This window comes from Tamandua tetradactyla, chromosome 21 (assembly GCF_023851605.1).
Source record: "Tamandua tetradactyla isolate mTamTet1 chromosome 21, mTamTet1.pri, whole genome shotgun sequence".
Taxonomy (NCBI): Eukaryota; Metazoa; Chordata; class Mammalia; order Pilosa; family Myrmecophagidae; genus Tamandua; species Tamandua tetradactyla.
This window is the reverse complement of record NC_135347.1, coordinates 22,412,295-22,437,059: the sequence shown is the minus strand read 5'-3', so window position 1 is coordinate 22,437,059 and position 24,765 is coordinate 22,412,295. Positions and strand designations below refer to the sequence as shown.

The window sequence follows — 24,765 nt, the reverse complement described above, 5'->3', positions numbered from 1 at the left end:
TTGAATACTTAATCCAAATTATTTGACTAACGTGCAGAAGATAAATAAGTGTCTTAGGAATAGTTTTACTGTGTTTCAGAATAAAAATTAACCCCATGCCATGGGTAACTCTTTAAACATCCTATCGTTTTCTTTTTCCTCATGTGCTAATAAGGGCCCTGATAATCCTATTAATTAAAAAACAAAAAAGAGATGTACAAATATGATTACTACCTTGCAAGTGAACATTTTCATATGACACCAATTTCAACTTATAATATCCTCTTTTTAGATTGTGGATAAAAATATACTTTTCTTTCAAACAATATAGTGCTCTAGATATCCCGAAAAATCATCCTAAAACAAAATAGCTAGGAATGCTGGATACAATATAATAAGCATTCATTAAAATGCTAAGCTTGTAATAAAGTAAGCAAAAATTTATCATACAACCCAATAGTTCTTTTCCTAGGTATCAACCGAAGAGAAATGGTAATGTTTCCTTCCACACAAAGATTTAAATGACAACGTTCATAGTAGTACCATTCAGAATGTTGAAAGACTAGAAATAGCTTGGATGTTCATCAGTGGATAAATGGCTAAACAAAATGTATTCTACCTATATTATGCAATACTATTCAGCAATAAAAAAGGAACAAGATACTAATATAAGCCACAACATGAATGAACCTCAAAAACATTATACTAAATGAGAAGCCCCCAAATTGAGGAGGAAATCCATAAATAACTACCTTGAGGAAACTTGCTAATCATGGTCATGTTGGTAGCCTAAGTCAAATCATCATGTAAGATTTAGGAGGAAAAGATGTCTCCTCTGAGATTAAAAATCATAGATCAAAGCTTACCTGGATTTGGAGTATGAGTGACCTTTCTTCCCTGCTCCTGAAAATCCCTACCTAAGAAATAAACTGGATGTAGGTCCAAGTTGGTATTGCCCAGAGTGCGTGGTGGAAGGAAACACAGATTTTCTTTGGAGGTACATTCATTCATCCAAGTCTCATTGGATTCCCACAAATAAAGTCCAAAATATTATCTAACAATTTTTAAAAACAAACCAAAATATAAAACAAAACAAAGCCACTAAAAATGGCTACAAACCAAAGCATAAAACCTAAAAGGACTTCAGATTTTACATTATCAGGCATAAATGCAATTAAAAGAAACATTTAAACTGCTCTGAGAAATAAAAAGGAATTTAAACAAGCAAATGATAACATAGTATAAAGATAATAGAGTAGGTATGAAAAAATCATAATTTCTAAAAATTAAAAATATGATCACTGAAATTAAAAATGCAACAGTTTAAAGAGCAGATTGTGCAGCACTGAAGAGAAAATTAGTAAATTAGAAAGCAGATCTGAAGAAAGCATCCATTATAGAGCCCAGAATGGATAACATAGAAAAGAAATTAATAGACAAGAAACATAGCATGAGAAGGCCTAATATAAGGCTAATTAGATTTCCAGAAGAAAATACTGGAAATAATGGAGAACAGAAGATATTTGAGGGAAAAAAAAATGTTTGAAATGTTCCCCAAACTGACTAAAGAACTGAAAACTCAGTTTCAGGAAGCTCTACAAATTCCAAACAAGATAAACAAAAAGAAATACGTAAGGAGCATTTTCACAGAAAAGCTATAGAATACTAATAGTCAAACAAAAAAAAAAGAGAGAGAATTACTAGCAAAGGAATAATAACTGACAGTTCTCTCAATAGAAGCCAGAAGCCAGTGGGATGCTATCTTCAAAATACTGAAAGAAATTAATGGTAATTCTCAATATTGTATGCTCAGCTAAATATCATTACAGTACATAGTTGATCTAAAATATAATCAAACATTTAAAAATGTGTGTATGAAGAACCCACACATTTCATGTAATGACCACGAATTTCCCCATTCTGGAATAAACTGACAGATAACATCAATGTTATTCACTTGATCTAATTATATATATTTCTTTAAAATTATGTAAGAAGTTAATAAAGAATATTTCTAAATGTTCTACAATGAAGATCTAAAGTAATAAGGTATTATCATGTAGCACGATTTACTTGCACAATAAACGAGTGTTCCACTCCCTCTGAAATTCTACCAATTTTACCAAGGCAAGGTGAGCCAGGTGGGCTTCAATAAGCCTGGGAAGAGGGGGCTGTTATGGTCACTTTGTGGAAGAAGTGCCCCAGCCTAGCAAACGGAACAGCTTGGTTCAGGTTCTCAAATCAGGGGAAACGGGACCTCACTGTTTTCGTGTATAAAATGTGGGGTTTAATGAAGGAGAAAAGTAGGAGTGATTTTTTAAAGTTTCAATGGGCAACCCACCTCCCTCTTCTTTTGTGGAAAATCTACCCAGAGACTGCAAGTTAAATCTTTTCTTTTTAACTTTGAAAGTATAAAACATACATAAGTGCAGCCATTTGGCCCTTAAGTCCTTCATAAGGAGAGGAGCCCCTGCGTGTGGTTTCAGGAAGTCAGGTATTTCTTGTAAACTTACTTGAGGGAGTGCTGTTTTTCAGAGTATAGGATTCTGGAGTTTCCACAGCCATTTACTAACTTTGTGACTTTGGTCAAGTTACTAAACATCTTAACCTCAGTTTCCCCTTCTGTTTGAAAAAAGGGGGGGTGGGACAATGATAGTACCTCATATAGGGTCATTGTGAGGTAATAATGATTGCAAAGTTGCCTACAGGGTGCACAGTGAGCTAATATCTAAGTTTGCAAATGTGTTAAGCGCAAGAGCCTTGTTTTTACTAAGCTTCAACTTAGGCAAAAGAGGAAAGGGGTGGGGGGAGGAAAAAAGAAAAATGTACAAGAGCACATGCAACAAAATTAAGTAGATAAAAAGCTTTCCAGGGCCTAAGGGGACAGTCAGTGATAATATTTAACCCAGTTACCCTAAAAAATCAGGGCCTTGAGCAAAGTCTTATAAAACAATCCCAGGGAAGCCAAAGTGAGGGGAAATGAGAAAAGAAGGGGGAAAAAAAAAAATCAAGGGAATGCACTACTGAGCTGGCCACAGTTTTTTTATAGTAAAGAGAACCGTTGCTCAGGCTCTCCAGATGCCTCCAGAGAGGGCATAGAAAACTACTACCTTGGAACAGTAGCGGGGGAAGATAGAACAATGGGGCTCCCTCTCATCTCCTGGCACCCATTAGTCAAAGGTTACTGCAGGAGATGCAACTCCTCCACATTTTTGAATCATGCCACCTGCCCCTCCAGGCAGCTGCCAGGGAAGCCAGATGCCTCAACAGCAGTGGCATTTTCCGTGCATGAGCTAAGCCAACAAATGAATGGGAGCCAGTAGCACTCCTGAGCTGTCCACCTGCAGCCAGCATCTTCCCAGCAGAGTCTATCAACTCTGTATGAACAATGAAGCCCCAGGATAAAAGGCTGGATTTTCAAGGCATTAGGCAAGGCATTACTAAGTCATGCCCACAAACATGAGGGACCTGAAGCAAGCAGAGCATCAAAGCATCATGACCACTGCCACAGTGGCAATAGCAGAGCCCAACAACCCTCCTCCAATGAAGACTAGAACACCCTCTCTACAATTTGTAAGGATGCTGTGGGCTTTCCTGGATGGTAACAGTAGCATCAAACAAAACTATGGCCAAGCAAATCCAGGGAGACATATCAAATGGGTTCAACACAATGATAATGGCAGAGACATAAGAGAGCCAAGGCATAAAAGACATTGTGAATTAAGAAAAGCCCTTCATGATTCATGCATCAAATATTGAATGTATTTGAAGGATCAGGTACTATTATTAGGTGGGAGGATCAAAGATTAATTAAATAATCATGTGTCCAGGACCCAAAGAGCTGAGAGTCACACAAAAGCAATATAAAGATAAATATCAACTAAAAAAAATTAATGTGGGGCTTACAGGAATTGGCATTTTTAAAATTGTACCAATAGCTTTAAAGGCATGATAATCTTAATAATCTCTTAGCTCAATCCTATAGAAGGCCATTGAAATGTCTAACATCCCTAATCTCAGAACCAATAATTGAACTAGTGGGAAGTAGCTTCAGATAAAATTAGTTAACACCTTACAACACATTCTGGCAATATTTTCTCACTAATATCTGTATTAGCTAGGAAGTTTGCAATCTTGATTTCCCCTATCCCCACGCCCCAAGAGACTGGGTTGTAGAAATCCTTGCTTTAAAAGATGTTGCATCTTTTGGTGATTGAGAGTAATGCTGCTATGAACATTGGTGTGCAAATGTTTGCCTGTATCATCGCTTTCAGCTCTTCTTGGTATATACCAAGTAGTGCTATTGCTGGGTCATAGGGCAACTCAATACTTAGTTTCCTAAGGAGTTGCCAAACAGTATTCCATAGTGGCTGCACCATTATACATTTCCACCAGCAGTGAATATCTCCCAGTTTCTCCACATCCTCTCTATAAGTAATATCATATTGAAGATGAAGAAGATTGAAAGGGGTTGTATAGACCTATGTGTCCCACTGATTAACACTAGAAATATGAATTAGTTCTCACAAGAATTACTTCAAAGATATTTCGCTTGTACAAAGAGCATTTAACTCCAGGGCACAGGGAGAAAACTGCTATTGCATGCTATGAGCTTCGTTCAAAAAGAAACCATCAGCACAACAAAAGCAACAGCAGAAGTACATAATGGGGGGAGGGAGAAGAGTTAAAAGGAGGCTTAGATTTCCTATTTGGCAAGGGTGTGTTTATTTCTTTCTCTTGGGAACAATGAAATTATCTAAAATTGAGAATGTTAATGGCGTGTGGACTTTGGGCTCTATACATGATGCCCGAAGTTTGCAGGTGGCTGAAGGATAAAATGACGGAGAAGTAGATTGGTGAAGGATGGCATATACTTATGAATGAAGGCTGTGCTGCTACAAAAAGGAACAAAGTCGCATGCAACAATGTGAATGAACATGTGGGACATCTGGTGAGACAAAATAAGCCAGAAACAAAAGAACAAGAATGGTATGGTCACTTTTAGTAAATGCTTATAAGAAAACAGGGACCTAGATTGCAAGCTTTTAGGGCAGACACATTAAGTCTGGAGTAGTGATTATTATTTCTGGATTTTGAGAGGCTGTTTTATATATATAACCTGATATTTAGAGATAAGTATGAAGCCAAACAGGTTGGGGTAAAAGTAATTCAGAACATAGGGGTAAGGAAGACAGTGTCTATATTTTAGAACCATACATACTCTTTGAGACCAATAGAAGAAAGGTTTATTTGGTCTGGAACTGAAATTTTCTGTAGTGCATAATCTAATTCAACCTATCTGTATAGCTCATTTGAACAACTCAAACACAGAGAGCACAGAATAAGAAAGAGGTCCTTTAATCCTGTATAGATTATTGCAATGTCTGGAAACATCCTAGAGTATACTAAGCAGATAACCAAAAAGTACTGGCAATCTCTCTCTCAACCAACATGACAAGCAAACTCACTGCCCTTCCCCTCTCTACGTGGGACATGACTCCCAGGGGTGTGGACTTTCCTGGCAACGTGGGACACTGCGGCTCAGCATCAAAGTATTGAGAAAACCTTCTCTACCGAAAGGGGGAAGAGAGAAATGAGACAAAATAAAGTGTCAATGGCTGAGAGATTCTAAACAGAGTCAAGAGGTTATCCTAGAGGTTATTCTTACGCATTAAATAGATATCACCTGTTTAGTTAAGGTGTAATGGAGAGGCTGGAGGGAACTGCCTGAAAATGTAGAGCTGTGCTCCAGTAACCATGTTTCTTGAAGATGATTGCATAATGCATATAGCTTTCACAATGTGATTGTGCGGTTGTGAAAACCTTGTGTCTGATGCTCCTTTTATTTACCCTATCAACAGACAAGTAGAACATATGGATTAAAAACAAGTAAATAATAGGGGGACCAAAAGTTAAAATAAATTTAGTAGATTGAAATGGTAGTGATCAATGAAAGAGAGGGCTAAGTGGTATGGTATGTATGAATTTTTTTCTATTTTCTTCTTATTTCTTTTTTTGAATTGATGCAAATGTTCTGAGAAATGATCACGATGATGAATATACAACTATGTGATGATTTTGTGAGTTACTGATTATATACCAAGAATGGCATGATCACATGGTAAGAATGTTTGTGTTTGTATGTGGTTATGTTTCATAAAAAAAGGTTATGGTGAAGAATGCACAACTATGTCATGATATTGTGAGCCATTGATTGTATACCATGTATGGATTGTATGTTTGTGAAGATCTGTCAATAAAAATATTTTTAAAAAAAGTATTGGCAAAGTTCCCTCAGGGTGGGGAGAAAGACTATGGAACTATTAAACCTTACCATCAGGGAATTCCCTGATACTGTGTCAAATTTTAGGGACACCCAAATCAATAGACCATGCCCTTGATCATGAGGCTTACTCTTGTGAAGTTTATGTAGGTAGCGGAGAAGCTTAGACTACCTATAGGCATGCCTAAGATTGAGTTTTGGAAGACCTCTGTTGTTGCTCAAATGCAGCCTCAGTCTTTCTAAGCCCAACTCTGCAGGTGAAATCATTGCCCTCCCCACTGCATGGGACATAACATCCAGGGGTGAAATTTTCCCAGGCAATGTAGATGACTCCCAGGGATGAATCCAAACCTGGCAACATGGTACCAACAATTACATCACCAAAAGGGGCAAAAGAAGTGTAAAATAAAGTATCAGTGGCAGAGTTCAAATAGAGTCAAGAGGCTACTTGGGAGGTTGCTCTTAACTCAAGCTTCAGGTAGACCTTGCTACCTGTCATAACCTGCCAACTCCCAACCAGGACCATTCCAGCCAATCCTAAAGAACACCTAGGGCAATACATGAGATTCCACAAGTGTTCCATGCCCTAGAGTAACTTTCCAGAATCCTGCAACCTCCAGATGGGTCTCTGGTCCAGATAAGTCCTGAAACCTAGCCCAGCCTCTCCAGAACATCAGACAGTTCCATCTCCCTACCCCATATTAGTGACAAACCCTTCCAATATGAAAAATTTAGAATGGCCATAGCCCAAACACCCCATCGAAAAATCAAAGGTGATGGTGGAATTATACAGAGAAGATAGGATTTAACAGATGAATATGAATGTTGAATCATTAAATTGATACCTTTTTTAGTCTCCAGTATTTTAGAACAGCTAGAAGTAAAACCTACAATTCCTAATTATGGAATTGTAAGCCATGTCAAACTTTGAAATATGCTTTACAACTAATTGTGGTGCTGTGCTTTGAAATGTATAGCTTTTTTGTATATGTTATTTTTCACAAAAAAAAAGGAAAAAAAGTCGATTGTGATGATAAAAATGTATTTAAGCCCTCTAGCCTCCTATATTCTGCAGCTAGAAGGAAAAATATGAGAGTATCGTGTGGTAGCCCATGACAAACTCTGGGATCTGTCCTATAACTACTTGTTGAAGAGTGTTTTGAAAACTATAACTTTTTTATTTCTTTGCTTTGCATATATGTCATACTATACAATAAAAAAATTAAAAATAAAAAAAGAAACTGAAATAGACAAATATATATATATAAATAATATATATATATATAAAGATGTTTGCAATACTGACACTTTTTCCCAAGAATAGTAGGTCTGGTTAGGGAATACCAGGTACCAGTCTGCTAGTCTTCCCAGCATTCATGGAAATGTTAAATTTTAAATGACTTTTTTTTTCTGTGTCATTTTGAGTCCAGACTGATATAACAGTCACAAGCAATATTCTTAGTGATTTTGCCACCTGGTGTTAGCTAGATATCTCTCCTGCATGCAAAATAAAACGGAAACTTCTAAAGGTGCTTGTTACCATGACTATGTCTCCCAACAATGCGTAGACGTATCAGAGCCCTGGGTGAAGTCAGGTCTGACCAGTTTGCTTCAGACGCCGGAGCAGAGGGGTTTAGAGGGAGCAGGCCCTTCTGTTACATGGCCCACTTCCCACTCCACCCCACTCCACCTCCAACTCAATATTTAGGAAGAAATATCTGTTTTGTTTTTAAATCTGTGTGCAGGAGAAACAAGTAATATTGTGGGTAGGGTAGTTGAATATCTGCCTTCTAATAATATAAATCATGTTAAAATCAAGGGTCAAATCTGAAGCTGATTTTATAATTCTTGCAGTTCAGTAAAGGGTTTGTAAACCTTTCCTCATTTCTGCATGAGAATTTGACCTTTGGTCAACTTTCATTATTTGTTCCCATAGTAACTAAAATGGTATATTAGCCATGTTACCAGGCAACATTGCTTATCATAAAAATGACTCCCGATTGGTAGATGATACCAATACCAACACTGTATGGTTTGAAGGAACCATAAATACCTGATGGGGCCACCACACCTTTACATTTCCTGACTGCAGGCATTCTTGTAACTGGCCATGTATCTTATGGGGTTGCTAGAAGCTATGCCTCTGGATTGTTTCAAGTTTCTGGGGGTATGAGGCTTTTAAGCCAGCACAGTACCTGTATTCATTCCTTTGCACCTGAGCCTTCATCTGGGGATGAAAAGAAGGTGTCACCCTGAATGCTGGGTGAACTGCAGCATGCACTGCTGCAAGGTCTATAGAAGAAGACCATCTGATACTGCTCTGCCAGCAAGCTGAGGTTCTCATCCTTCATTCTTCTGAGTAGATCATGCTAAGGTTGGCCTATGATGGCTAAATGTGAGAATGTTTAGTTGAACTTAACAAGTCTACATGATAGGCAAGGCACCTAAATATTTAATTTTTAGTATTTCTTTTGGTTTTATGTCTACTTCCAACCAGCAATAAACAACATATTGCTAAAGTCATGAAAAAAATAACTTTAGTACAATTTAATTTATTCATTTTTCAAAGATATCTTAGAAAGCTCATTGTAGCTACTCTGTGACAAATAAATTGCAGAGTGGGAAGAAGATAAACGGAATACACTTAAATGGCTAGAGCAGATATCATGAGCTGACTCTATTTGAGATATATTTTGAGGGAAGAGATGATTTGGCTTATTAATGGGCCTAATTGGAGGTATGAAGAAAAGTAAAGCATTAGGATATCTTAAGCTTGACCTGAGTAATAAAGTGAAAAGTGATGCAATTTACTGAGTCTGAGAAGACCAGTAATGTTATAAAGAAGAGGTGGAATTGATGGTAAAGAATAAACAGCCTTGCAGTCTGCATTTAGATCAACCCACTGAAAAGGAAGTACTATATAAGCCCGTGGGAGAAATGATGCTTTGAAAACAGTGGTAATATGAATTCAGATTTATAATCAGATTTGCATACTTAATTCCTTTTATGGGAAGCAGAGATAAATAAAGAAGAAAAAGATAGGTAAAATACAGCTTTAAGTGTGCAGTACATCATGTGTTAAATTGAAACAACCCCAATGTTCCTTCACTGTTCAAGGAGAAAATCCTTTCCTATATACTTCAGCATAAAGGATTTGCAACTACATGGTGCTTGAGAAAATATGCTATTGCTGTAATTTAACTCACTGTATGTGGGCTTCAAGATGCACAGTGGCATTCCCAACCAACTTTCAAAGAAAATTGCATGGAATTTTCAAGACATTGGGAGCATTCTTAAAAGTTATGCAGAGAAAACAGATTTTTGATAGTTATGACTTACATTTAGTGCTGCCAGATTGCAGGAAACGCTCTGTGCCCCAGTATGGTTAGAATCACTGTTGACAAAGTTTTATTTTAATTTTTTTTAGATTTTAAATGGAACAATATAGGTCACTGAATTTTCATTCACTGTGTAAGTATTACCACTGGCAGAAAGCAACCTTTGTTAAGGAGGGTCCAATTTGGCCCTGGAGTCCATCTCTTCTGCAGGAGTTGGGAATTGAGTATGTGTTAGTGAGAATAATTTGGCTCTCAGTCAGTCAATCAGTGGACTGAACACACACAGTTAGAAACCTGCCTGGCCCAGAACAGAAGCTCAGTTCAGAAAATACTAAGTGATTTGTGAGACAGACTTGAGTCTACACAAATCATATATTACAATCACAAACTGGAAGGGATTCGATCTTTCCTAGCAGGTTATAGATTTAGCTAGATTTGTAATAGTCCCAAAATACACTACACAGCTCCAAAGTCTAATGTGGCAATTTTAAACTGGTTTCCTAAAGTTGAAAAAATATGAAGGTAAATATCTGTAGAGCCCACTACTTGCAATAAAAAAAAAAAAAATTAAAGAGCCTTGACATACACAGGAAAACTTTGGGAAATTATGGTGGGTTCTTACCTTAAGAGCTGTATATTAAAACAATTAATTTAAAAGTGCATGGTATGTAGGATATTAAAAATACAGGGGGTTGGGTGGGCCACAGTGGCTCAGCAGGCAGAGTTTTTGCCTGCCATGTCAGGGACCCAGGTCCGATTCCCGGTGCCTGCCCATGCAAAAAAATAATAATAATAAAAATAAATAAATAAATAATAATAAAGGGCATTTTCTTGACACAGTAGAATGGATTTCAAACCAAGAGTCTAGCAAAAGGATGAACTGTGATCTGTGTGAGAAAAGCCACAGGAAAGAGGCTCTGCCTTTCCATATATGTGTACGAGTGGGAGGGGGGGTTAGATCTTTCTTCAGGTTTCTGCTCTTTTGGTATCCTGTTTGTCCTTTAGGGGGCTCAGCTCCAGAATCCATGTTTCCCTCCCCAGAACAATGAATAAGATCGATACTATTGACATGTGCAATACATACTGAGGCGTATTCTCTGAATTTGCTTTAACCAAAAAATATTGTGGAAATAAAACAGCAGGATAGAAATTCTGTTAAAATAAGCATGTGGGAGTAGGGGGCTTCATAATAATACATATGACAAGTATGTCTATACCTAATAATGACACACTGGTAAATATAACTCACCAAAACCCGAGACAACAAATAAAACACAAATATGTACAAATTTCAATGTGCTTGCTTAACTCACCTTTCTTTCTGCCACTCAAGACAATTTTTCAGAATCCAAGTGAGTGAAAAGAAGGTATCACTAAATCTGCTCTAATTTCTAGTTTTTAAAAAGTAGATGATTTGTAAACCTTGATGGAAGGTTTATTATAATGACAAAGTTGAAAATGAATACGTTAGAGGATCTCACCCAATTTCTTATGTAAACCAGAGCAGGAGCAGAAGGTATGATTCTCAGATAAAGCCAAGTACATTTGCCTCAACATAAAATGGGACTGATTGAATTTCAGACTCCTCATTTATTTTGTACAGTTGATATTTAAGTTCCTTCTTGTGTTCAAGATTGTCTTGAATTTTATTTATTATTGATATATGTCATATATATGTTATTATATTATTCTCATTTATTTAGAACAAGTTAAGTGGCTATTACAGAATATAAATAATTTTAATTTTCAAATATATCCTCCCTAAGCATGTTCAAAAAGTGTCATTTTAGATATTTTGGCTGATAATGAACCACTTCTCACAAGAGGCCTGGTCCTCAGTACACCAGAGAAGCATCTCTAGACTTCAAACCTCCAAATCAACTTTCCATACTGACTCAGAACACAAAGAGTTCAAGGAACTGGATCCTGCTAGAATAATGTCATTATTTAAAAATGTAATAGCACAGAAAAATCCTTTATGAGAAGAAATAAAATATCATAAAAGGAAAACTGGTTTCTTGCAGAAATTCTCAGAGCCATATGTGAGGAAAGAGATGGTAGGAAGAAAAAAACATGGGAAATTTAATGTAAGAAAGAGATAGAAACCATTATAAACATGCAAGTGTCAACCATCATATAGTACTTAGCTGGTTTCACACAGAATTTTTTCTTCTACTTCTAAGACTTATTTACCATATGAAAGGCTCTTGGCAAGCAAAACTTGCATTATATCAATACAGAGGTAGTTAATTTTTATAAATGTAAATATATAAATATATATATATATACATATATATATATATATATATATATATATATACACACATATATCTCCCTGAAGACAAAGAAAATTTTCTTTTATTGTCATTCATTTACTCCTTATTTCTAATTTTTATAATCTTTTTTTCTTTACCCACACTTAGTCATTCTCTGTGAAAGACAAGTTGCTTTCAGGCATTTGGCACACATTGCACACAGAGGCACACAGGCTGGATCAGCCATGACAACCCAACACAATTGTTTGAAAAGTTCAAACTGTTTATTTAATGTCATGCAGATAACCCCAAGAAAATAAACACATTTAACAGATAAATCATAGGTGACTGAATCTAACAAACCCAAGGAACTGTTTTTAAGATGAGGACTAAAATTAGCAGTTTAATATTTAAGTTAAAAATAAATTTGATTTCACTAATTATGAAATTAAATTAACAGCACTGCCTTTTTGCTGCAGGAGTAAGTTCCATTTAATAGCTATCATAAAATGAAATCATTTTCATCAGATACTTGTACTCCCAAAGATATGATGTTAGGAATTTCGACCCCTTGATGAACATATGAGGTTCAAGGAGCTTGGGAAGGTTGGCAATTTCTATTTCTAGAAGGTAATGGCCTTTTTCTACCAAATAAAAACACTAGTTTTCTACTCTTGAGCAAATCCATTCACTGACACATCTAGTTCTTACCTACACATTAATGGAGAAGTTGAGCTATCATAGGTATTTCAAACTGCTGGTTGTCTAAGTAAGTAAGTTGAAACCAACTTAGTGACACTCCATCAAGCACTTTAATAAAACTGAATAGAAAATATCAGAGTGCATCACATTGTTTCTCTGTGTGTGTGTGTGTGTGTGTGTGTGATAAACTGCATCACAATACAAAATGTTTCTCTTACTGTAGGACAAAGAAATTTGAAAGTCCTCAAATGAGAGCTTGTAAGAACATATAGTTTGAAAACTTTTTTTTTCTTTCCAAATGGCTTGGCCCAAGAGATTCAATCTCAGTACTTAAATGTGGAAATTTTGATCCAATTTCAGTACTTAAATGCAGAAAGCAATCCCCAGAGCATTTACGTAATAGATAAAATGAAAAACTACTGCTCCTCCCCATGTCCCACCCCTAACTTCTACAAAAGCATTTTTTTTTTCTACAGAAGAAACTAAGGACATTTCTAGAGTATTGGAAATCCTTGAATGAAGATGCTTTAATACACGGGGGGCTGGTATTGCCGGATTATCAGGTCAGATTTATGATGTAGTATTATATAATAGGCTTTAAGCTGGAGGAAAATAAGACAGAAAATGCAGGGATACAAGATTCAGAGTGCAGCATAGACTTAGAAGACGTAAATTTAAAAAACAACAGTTTAGCTCATTCAAGGGAACCAAGATTCTATAGAGAATTAGCTGATAACTATGTTTCTAGCATAAAATGTACAAAATGAGGCTGGAATATCATGATTTATGGGGCCCATGCTAAAAGGACTCAGGAACCAACTTGAAGAAGCTTCCACTGCCAAGGATAAAATAATCTGAGTATCAACAAGGAAAACAACCAGATTTCTGATTTTATAATGATAATTAAACAATAGCTCCTCACTGATCACCTTTGCAGGATGCTGGAAACCAAGTCATTATTTTGAAAACTGGAAAATACGGTGAAAGAATCACGTATTATTCCAGACTTTCCTACATAAATAAGAACTCAGGTAAACTAAAAATTGATAAAGGAGCGTGGTTCTTTATATAACAAAATCCAGCTAGCAGATGAAAACAGAAAGACCTTCCTAAAATACTTAATCCTATCAGTGTTAGTGTACATATCCATGTGAGCTTAGCCAGCGATAGGAATACAGTAATACAAATTATTTTAACATTTAGTTTATATTGTGCTCTGAGAACAATCAATTTCTAATGAGCAACTTGGTAGGTACTGTTTTGTTTTATTTTTCTGTTGTTTTGCTCTTCAACATAAGTCAGATGCCAACTGTCTTAAGAAGCCTAATTAATCAGTAAATAGTGAAGTGGAATTTAGTCAAACATCAGCTGGGCAGGGCAAAGTTATCTCAAAGAGGAAGTTAAACCATAACAGAGAGCTTGGAAGTAGAGAAGATTATGGCTTGATAATTTAGAAGGAAGGATGTAGCTATTGGGTTTTTCCTCTCACTTTTCATGACATCTCAGAATAGGAGAAGCACTAAAGCTAAAAAGCAGAGAACATGGAATACAAAGCCACACCAAGAGAGTCATTCATTCTTGACTTCCCAGAGGGCATTCTTGGAGAGGCTCTCACAAGGGAACAAAAGGAACGGGCAACTGAGTTAGAATGTGGCACGGAGGCTTGAGATCTTCTGGGTTCAGGTGAAGAAAGATGAATCTAAAGGAGAGAACAATCGCTCACATTTTTGAGAATGGTACAATTATGCACCTCTGGAAATACCTGTACTTTAAAAAACTGCTATGAAATTATCTCATTTATCGCTGTCTAAAATGGCTTTCAAATGAACATTTAAATCAAGAAACCATTTCTACATGAAAAGCAGAGGAATTTGAGAAGTCATTTGCACGTAATCCAGCAAAGGATTCGGAGAGGGGAGATTTTAGTTCTAGCTTTGCTAATTAACTAAAACCTCTCTGGGTTCACATCCTCATTCATTGCAAATGGGTGAAAATGATATTTCTGGTCCCTTTGTAAGTTCATTGTAATTATATAAGGTTTTGAGATTATTAAGAAAATATTTATTGAATACATGAAAACAAAAGTCTCCACTTTTCAGCTAGGGAACACTTAATCATGACATGCAACATCTATTTGGTTTCATCAGAACAAACTAATAGTGAATAAGCACATTAAGCCTATTAAGTTGCTGAACTATTTAATTAGCTCTCATGGGGCAGCTCCTTTGTGACACTGTGTTTTTTATATACAGTTGGATGAGCATGGTGGCTTGTGATTCAGTTATATTTTTTAAGCTGTGACAACTGGAAACATCCAAAAGAGCCTCATAGTAATAAATATTTCTAAGTACATCACTGACCTGTGAGTGATTATGTAAGATACTGTCATAGAAAACAGTTGTTGAGTGAAGGCTCTGAAACAGGTAACTTAATACTGAATAAATACCACATCCTTACTCATAATCATTTGAAACTGAGCCCTTCCAGGCCTTAGTTTCCACAGCTGTGAACTTGAATATTAATAATACATATCTAAAATGGGGCATTAAGGGGATTAAATGAATAATGCCCACAGAGAACATTCAATAAATGTTAGCTAGTCTATCATTATTATCATTAATTTGAAGGCCTTTGTTTGACTTCTTTCCAGTTGAACCGGGTATCTGATTGGTAGTTAGAATCCAGAGTAGTGTCTCTTTTTTATATGTTTAAGTGGAGTTGTTGCCATGAGAATGGTGAATAAAATGGGAAAAGTCGAGACAAAATTGGGACTTACCCTGAATTTTCAACTAGAATATTTTCATAAAGTTTCTTCAAAATTTCCCCATGTGTGTATGTAATCACTTGGATGATTTCTGTTCTTTCTTTAGTTTAACCAAAGCACACAAACTCATCCATTCAGACACCTGTTCTTGTTCTGAGCCTTTGCTAAGCTATACCATCTTAAATGCCGTTTGTTCTCTCTTCGGTCCTCCCACATATCCTTCCTCAACTAGTTCAGCTTATGATGATCCTGTCCTCTGAGGGTCTTGTAGGGCCTGTTTTTCATTTAAGACTATCATATTGCTTAATATCTTACAAACTTTTCACTGATACTGTCTTCTTTCTCAACTTAACAGTATATACTTCTCATCTTCTAACTCTGTATTCTCCACAGCACTCAGCCAGAACAGAGCAAACCATGCAGTAAACATTTACTGAGTAAAACAAAAAACAGAACCAGTCCAGAATCAATCCCAAGATTAGAAGAGAATTTAAATATTATGTAGGCAAAATTCTTACCCAATGCTTCCATCTTTCCACATCTTTCCTATAGGAGATAATCTTTGCTTGAACACCACTCTTAATAGAGAACTCGCTAATACCGAGACACCCATTTTTCAAGAAATTTTAAACATCAGACAATCACTTCTTGGGTGGGATACTGGAAATCAAAGTGTTATTGCAATTATCTTGGAGTTTGTTCCAGTTCCCTTTAGGTCTATCCATTAACTGACATAATGCTGATAATGATTAATAATAATCACATTTATATTATTGCACAGTAAAAGGAAAACAAATGTTTATATCTGCAGATTCAAGCTTAGTAAGCCATGAGGGTTAAATTTGGAGTCTTAAAAATAACTTTTTACGTGATTTGGGACAATTGTTTTTTAACTTATATTAGGACTCCTTCACAGGATTAATGCTAAAAAAAAGCTATACTTCAGAAATGCTAAAAGTAACTGAGGAGATGAACATTAATAATTCAGTTAATAATTCTGCTAAATATCAAAATTTTGTATTTAGAACATACATGTACTTGGAGGTATGAGAAAGTTACAGGGTGAACACACGGAAACTGATTCATCTGTCTTTTAAATGTGAATCCGAAGTTTTGTAAGAAGAAAAAAAAACGATTATGCATGAAGCTAGAATTAGCCTTTGAATGAGTTATGGGAATATTTTCTTGAAGGAATGTTTTAAGAAGTCTTTCTCAATAGATTTGAGATTTGTATGTGTGGGAAGACAGTGATAAGTACTGTAATTGTTCATTCTTTTATTTCAAGGTTACATAGCTATAGTTTTGGGATTACATAGGAAATAGGGAACAAAGTCAACAATTTCTTTGTTGTTGAGCAAAGTAAAGCATTTTTAAGAGCTTATAATTAAATACCAAATCTCTGGTGAAAAACCAGGACCATTACTAGGGGACATGGGCTGGGGTGGGATATAATACTTGTTAAATACAGCAGTAGAAATTTAATTCACTAGTGAGGAACTCTAGGGATAAAATAACTAGAAGAGAAGAGAAATAAATTTTAGGTGGACATATAAACAAGGAGAATTTGAAACAATAAAAGATTTAGCAATTTAGTACTATTTTGTTAGAAACCATAAAAGTTATCTATATTTAAATGATAGAATAGAGAGAAAGGCTAAATAATCAAGAGTAAAAAACAAGACACTCTTTTTGACTTGCAAATGTATTATCTGAAGTTCTTCTCTGTCACTTTACAACTATTAGAGTTATTTGTAATAACAAAAGGAGTTGAACTGCACCCAGCAATCTTGGAGCACTCTGAAATACAATTTGTAAATGAAACAAAACATTAAAGGTAAAAAACAGGAATTTCATTTTAAATGCAGTATCATTACATGTAATGCATACCTAATAATATGAAATATAGGGTAATACAATAATAAGCAAAATTATTTTTTGTATAGGACTTTTTCTTGAATAATTTATCAGGGTCAGTTTGGCAGGAAAAGATGAAGTCACTCTTGGTATAGTCCAATATGCTTGCTGGGATTTCTTTGTTTCTTCGTGAGTGTGCTTACTTTGATAATGTATCCAGATCTTAATTTGGGTTAACTAACAAACATCTAAAGAGGCTTGATATCCCAAGATAGGGAATGTACAACTATTAATTTGTCAGTAGCATTAAAGATCATCAAGGCTGAGGTAAGGCATTGGTTACACCAAAGGAAAAATTAACGTCAGCATCCCACTCCCTGCCATTCTTCTTGTTGGAAGAACAAGATGCATTAATATATAAATTTATTTAATTTAATAAGCATGCTTATCTTGTCTTCTGGAACCCATCAGAGTGAAAATTCCAGGAATGTGGAAACTACACAACTCCTGCTTGTAGCCCTGGTCCCAGCATATATTGGGTGCTGAATATATCATGTCTGTCATGTGGTAAGCCAACTGAAATGACAACCATGGGGACAGTGATCTCCTTGACTTGGGAGACCACTTGCCCAGAGGAATCCAGATACTTTTGAGGCAAGCCTTGGTGTTATGTTAAAAATCTCAGACCAGGCATAAGAACACTTGGACCAGTCAGAATACCAGGGGCAGCCAAAGACAGTCCCAGGAGAGCAGCCCAAGGGCCACAGGAATGACAGAAGAGCATGTGAAGTGGCACTGAGAGCTTGTGGGCCCTCAGTGACCTTTTAGACCCCAAACAATGATGTCAGTAGTTGAATGTTTACAGTCCTTTTTAATTAAAGTTTATGTGACGACTTGAGAAGGGGAACAAAAAGATATTCTCTCAAGTATATTTCTAGGGCCCTCAGGAATACTAAATTCGAGAAAAATGTGATAACATCCAAGAAAGAAACCTGAGTCCTTTCTATAAATGCCCCCTTGACACAGGGGTCATTCTGGTAAAATTCACTGTGGAGATGCTAATGGAGATAAGTGTCTTGTTCATCCATCCCATTTATTATACCACATGTTCTGTACCATACAACCTATGAGAAAGACTGATTCTGACATTCATAGGCTTGAATGATATAGGTTGATTTCTTCTCCTTGCCTTCCTCTTAATTCTGATGATATACTTTTCCAAAATAAGAGAACTTTCAAAGGAAAAGTTTTTGAAGTAGAGCAGAACAGTAGATTGGAAGGTATTATCTGAAAATTTATTCCAGGAAAAAGGAAACACATAAACTGAGCCACGAGAAAATTATCTAAACAAGAAAGAAGGTAACACAGAGAAGAGAAAAGGGACAAACCTAAGAAAGGAAGGCAAATTAAAGGTTTTAAACTTGTTGCTGCATCTTTCTCTTTATTCCTTACTAATAAGAACCTGGTTTAGACTGCTTAGGAAGGGAAGTCAACCAGGCAAGTATGGACAAACATAGGGCAAACATCTATACAATGATTCCCACAAACAGTAAAGCCACCCTTGGAGGAGGTGGGAGGGTTAATTCTTCCTCAGAGAAAGAAATAATTCTATTATCATAGGAACTGCCAATTTTTGAGTGTTCACTGTGTCACCAGCCATTACATGGGTGTTTTATGTTCATTTACACTACTGATGTGGTATGAATCATCATGTGGTTTCACAGATGATAAAACTAGCAGATTAAGTAGCCTACTATTCAAGGTCACAAAGCAAAGAAATGGCAAAGCTGGAATTTTAACTAACTCTCTGACTTCTAAGTTTGAGTTTTTTCCACAACACTGTCTATAACATATTTGTTCAGCAATAGAAGAGAGACAATTTCAGATTTCTCCTCAGGGAGCAATTTCCCAAGACTCTATTTTTCATTTAGCTTTGTGTGAATTATTGATTTGTTTATAATTGCTATCCTTTACCATAAAGATCTATGTTCAATTTAGGGAGTAAGAAGCCTATTAGAATGACGATTTTCTTCATGACAATTATATCATATATCAATTAAAATGAACATAATTTCATAACAGCCTGGCCAGGTGTTGCTAAGCTATATAAAACCACATTCAACACCTGCGAGAATCTTGACAAAAATTACAAATTATATGCCAGCTGAGCTGCTGTTTCTGAGTCAATGTATTCAGCAAAAAACCTATAAATCTCCGTATACTAAGTGAAAGCCTGTACATGTACCATAGAAAGAGAAGGTGAGGAGGAGGCTAACTAGTTAGAATATAAGTAAAGTAAAAGGAAGCAGAATTATGGAGTCTCTTACAGGATGGAAGTCTTAAGGTATCAAGTGCACATCAAACTTTTACAATTTCTAAGCAGCTTCAATAATCAAAAGTTCTCCAGAATATGTTTCTACTTTGCCAGATAAACAAGGAAAGGGAGTCTGTTCTTCCTTCTTTGAATTTATAACTAACACAGAGCAAGGGAACATAGACAGACTCCCCAGCAGAGCACCTCCCCAGCTCCAACAGAATGCTATTTCTCTGGTTACAATGAATAGTCCTTATTAAAGTCTTTTTCACAAACTTTTTCCAAAGCGAAAAACAGATGAGCTTAAGTGAGCTTGCAGGAATTGGTTTTAATTTTATAATAAAACAGCGATTACCATACAATCAGATAAACTTTCAAACTTTTCTCTTGCTCCTCAGTTGTGACCTCAACATTTTGGAGGACAGGATCAATTTATGCACAGAAACTTTCACCAGGAACCCTTTGAGAAGACTTAAAACTTAGGAAAGAAAAAAAGGACATGAGATGAGGGAGAGAACTTGAAGCTGGATGGTCGAAGCAATCAAATCATGATTGATTGCTTATCAGTTCGGGAGGCATATTAGAGCTCTCCAGAGAAAGAAAACCAGTAGGCAATGTGTGTATCTACATATGTATGTCTGCATTTTAAGGAATCAGCTCACACAACTGTGGGGCTAGGAAGTCCAAATTCCACAGTGCAGGGAAATTCTGGTAAGAATGATGCTGAAGTCTTGAGTCCAAAATCTGGTAAGCTAGCAGGATGGAGACTCAGTGAAAAGTAGAAGGTATAATTTCAGGTAGAATTTCTTCTCTCTGGAACCCTCAGCTCTTTGCTCATAAGGTCTCTGATTGATTGGATGAAGCCCTCATTTATTGTGTATGTAACTCCATCTATAATAGATCTCTACAGCAACATCTAGGACAGTGTTTGATCAACAACTGGACACCATAACCTAGCCAAGTTGACACATAAAAGTAAACATCTTAAGGGGGAATTTCCCAAAATACATGCTTCTGATTCTTCTCTAATGGACTAGAGTTACTGCTTTTAGCGCTGGCTGAACACAGCACCACATAGGCAGCTTTCATAAAACATTGCCTGGGTCCACCCTCCTAGAAATTCTGATTTAATTAATCTTGGGCAAGGCTCAGGCCTTACCTTGTAAACTCCCCAGGTGATTCTAGTGTTTAGATAGGCCTGAGAACCACTGGCCTAAATAATTCAGAGATACAAATAAATGTAAATCCATATTGGCAAGGTTTTAATCTAGCTCTCACCCCAACAGGGTGAACAATTCCAAATCTCAAAATGCCAGATCCATGAAAATATCACTAAACAACAGCAAAACATTTTCAAAGATCAAGGGCAAGAAAAGGGGTAGAAGAATTTTGTTTGACTCTTCCTCTCTCACCCTTACTTAGGAGAAAGCAACACTGGTCAGCAGGACACACTGCGCTAATCACTAGACTGTGCACTGAGTACACACAGGAGAATGAAGTCAGATATTAATTCCCCATTTTACACATGAGGTCACTGAGCCTCAGAGATGGGAAGGAGCTTCCTAGGCTGAAGAACAAACAAAGAACAATGACAGCCTGATTTCAGATCTTCTGTCACAAGTCCACTGCTTGTTCTCCTACTCAATATCTTCTGGAACATTTCTTAGCATTTGCTAATTTAATATATAAGTGCTAAGTACTAGCTTTGTTATGTGCCAAGTCCTGGAGAATAGAATGTAATTATACTAACATTTACCACTGCAGAACCTCAAAAAGTTCATTATAAGGGATTTAATCCATTGTTCTTGGCTATTAGCAATCTGACAGTTGGCAGTAAATAGGTAAAGTGGATAAATAAAATAAGGCTGGAGTGAGAGGCAGGGGACTGATGGTAAAAGAACTTAAATGCCAAGAGAGGAATTCTGAATGAATGAATGTACTAGTTAATTAACAAAGTTACATTTGTATTATGCAGCTTTAAGACAGAATAAACTTATGAAGCATGTAATAACATGGATGGACCTAGAGAACATTATGCTGAGTGAGACTAGCCAAAAACTAAAGGACAAATACTGTATGGTCCCACTGATGTGAACCGACATTAGAGAATAAACTTGGAATATGTCATTGGTAATAGAGACCATCAGGAGTTAGAAACAGGGTAAGATAATGGGTAATTGGAGCTGAAGGGATACGGACTGTGCAACAAGATTGGATACAAAAACTCAAAAATGGACAGCACAATACTATCTAATTGTAATGTAATTATGTTAAAACACTGAATGAAGCTGCATCTGAGCTATAGTTTTTTGTTTGTTTGTTTGTTTGTGTTTTTTGTTTTTTTCCTTTTTTATATATTTTTTATTTTTATTATTATTTTTATTTTTTTCTCTGTATTATCATTCTATATCTTTTTCTGTTGTTTTGCTAGTTCTTTCCCTAAATCGATGCAAATGTACTAACAAATGATGATCACACATCTATGTGATGATATTAAGAATTACTGATTACATATGTAGAATGGAATGATTTCTAAATGTTGTGTTAGTTAATTTTTTTTTAATCAATAAAAAAAAGTTACATTTGTAAATGAGTACACATCTTGTATTTGGCAGGGCAAATTCACCAGGGCCTAGACAATAGGAGATACTGAAGGTTTAAAAGAGTTGCAGTATCAAAGTGGCAATCTAATGTGTCAAACCAGAAAACAAACTATAAGGGAAGAAAAATATATCAGAACATTCCTTTTGTATGGTAGAATTAGGGAAAAAGAAAAACAAAACCGAAAAAGATTATGGATTAAGATACATTTATCATTCTCAAAAAGTAAACACTGAAAAAGAAATTAGAATTATTTTTAGTGAAATATTTTTCATGTTATTTCTGTTATAGCCTTGATAGAGTTCTTACAAAAGATGAAATTAGTAGCTGATAAAATACAACTCTGCTACCAAAGGTCAGCGTGACATTCTATAATTGGTGTCATCTACTAGCATATGTTTAAGTTAACATTAAGCAAATTTAACAGATTATAATGTTTCTCAAGGTAGAAAGTATATTCTCAAATTTAAATGAATAAATTAAAAAATAAGAAACAAACAAGTTCACTATTGCATAAAGCCAAAAATCTGGGTTTAAAACTCTATATTTAGGTTAAATACACAAAGTGATAAGAAAACTCATAAAGCTGAACAAAAAAGGAAAGCTAGCTTATTTTCGTTTATTACTTCAATATGATGATTTCATATCTTTAGAAAACCACTTGCCTTTACCACTTTAAAGGGAAACTGAATCTTAAGATAATTTAAAATCTTGCAAAAAAATGTATAACCTTTACTTTTTATATCTAAACATAGAAGTTTTCAATGCTTTAAAAAGTTTAAAGCATTGAGAAGTTTGGCATTTCCCTGTATTTCATCCATGATTGCTCTCTAAACCCACTACTTCTCCAATCAAGAAAAAAAAGATTTGGTATGCTGAATTTGAGGCCCCTGGTAACCACAGGCAAATATTAGATAATATACAAGCTGATGGGGAGAGAAAGTAGAGTACATATTACCAGGGACGAGGAGATGTGACAGTGAGCAGTTAGTGCATGATAGGTGTAGGGTTCCTGTCTGGGGTGACGGGTGGGTTCTAGTAAAGGACAGTTGGGTATGCTAGGAGATTGTGGATGTGATTAATCTCACTGAATCACGTGCTTCGGGATGCTTGAGATGGAAGACCTGTGTTGTATGTGTGTTTCTACAATTTAAAGAAAAAATGAGCAACTAAATAGACAGTAACAATTACATGCAATAAGTGATCCTGGAAAGGATATGATATTGGAGGAGAAAAAGGGTCAAAAGAACATTATAAGGACATGTTTAAAAATTGGAATATAGACTATAAGCTTTATATCAATGCCAAATTTCATGAACTTGATAGTTGCATTTAAGGAAGTTAAACAAGTGAATATCCTTATTCTTAGGACATACCCATGGAAGTATTAAGTATTCAAGGAGCATGATGTATACTACCTACTGAAATGCTTAGAAAATAAATAGACAGATAGACAGAATGGGGCAAATGGGGCAAAATGTTGCAACTGGTTGATCTGTGTATCTGGGGGTCTGGAGGAAGGGTAAATTTAATTGTGTACCCCAGTTTGGACATGTTTCTGCTCTTGGCCCACATTTTGGTGGGTGTGGACCCATTATAAATAAGATCTCTTCAAGATATTACATCAGTTAAAATGTGGCCCAACTTTTAATCGGGTTGGGCTTTAATTCAAATGACTAGAGTCTTTTCTAAGCAGTGTGAAACTCAGTCAGAGAGAGAAACCATTGGAAGTAGCCAGAAGCTGGAAGTTAACAGAATCCAGAAGGGACAGAAGATGCCAAAAACAAGTGCATTGTCATGGCATGGAAAAGCCAAGGAACCCCAAAGATTGCTGGTTAGTAAGAAGATACTGAATCTAAGAGGAAGCAAGTTTCTAGCCTCTGAAACTGTGAACCAATATATTTCTGTATGTTGTTTATTGTATGCCAACCCACTGTATAGTATTTGTTTTAGCAGCTAGGAAACTGAAACAGGTATATGTTGCAGTTTTCTGTATGGGGTTTGTATTACTTTTGTGAACTGCCTGTGAATTTTAAATTATTTCAAAATACAGTTTAAAGAGAAACAACAAAAAAAGAAGTGTGGCCTTTAGAATTTCAGCAGAAATGCATTTAACATGACATTAAATTAAGCAAATCAATGTAACAATAATTTCTTTAGGTGTATTTATTATATTAAACACTTAATTGCCTTGATATTTTATTTCACCATATAGCTCTTTAACCATACTTTTCAAACCTGGATGAGTGTGTGTGTCTGTGCACGTGTGTGAACACACCCACTTGCATGCATGCATAAATGCATATGATCAAAAATGTATATTCAGATTCATTTTATTTTGGATTTGCTCTCACTGATTTCTTGATTTTTTTGTATGATCAGTATTAAGATTTAATGAAGATTAAATATTCTCTATGAGATAGTAGTATTCAAGTTCTTAAAAAAACTTTTTAATGATTTTGTAACTTTTTATTCTTGAAAAGACTTAGGACAATGGTTCACTACATACCATAATCTGTGATTTTACAGGACACCAAATACAGCTCTTTCAGGTTTTGTCCTTCCTTTGCAATGACCTCCACACACCTGAAACAAAAAATGTGGTGAGTTACATTAATGCATTTCAAGTTAAATTAGCAAGGCCTTGGCCACCACTATAACAGGAAGAGGTCAGT

The 24,765-nt window shown here is 35.8% G+C and overlaps 1 protein-coding gene across 1 annotated transcript in view; it reads right to left on the bottom strand.

The window, feature by feature from the left end:
* FBXL17 (F-box and leucine rich repeat protein 17) overlaps window positions 1-24,765 on the bottom strand; it is a 574,971-nt gene that overhangs the window by 160,856 nt on the left and 389,350 nt on the right. The window contains exon 7 of the mRNA XM_077139013.1: window positions 24,600-24,676. Within this exon, the coding sequence (XP_076995128.1) occupies window positions 24,600-24,676 (77 nt within the window). The remainder of the gene's footprint in view (window positions 1-24,599; window positions 24,677-24,765) is intronic.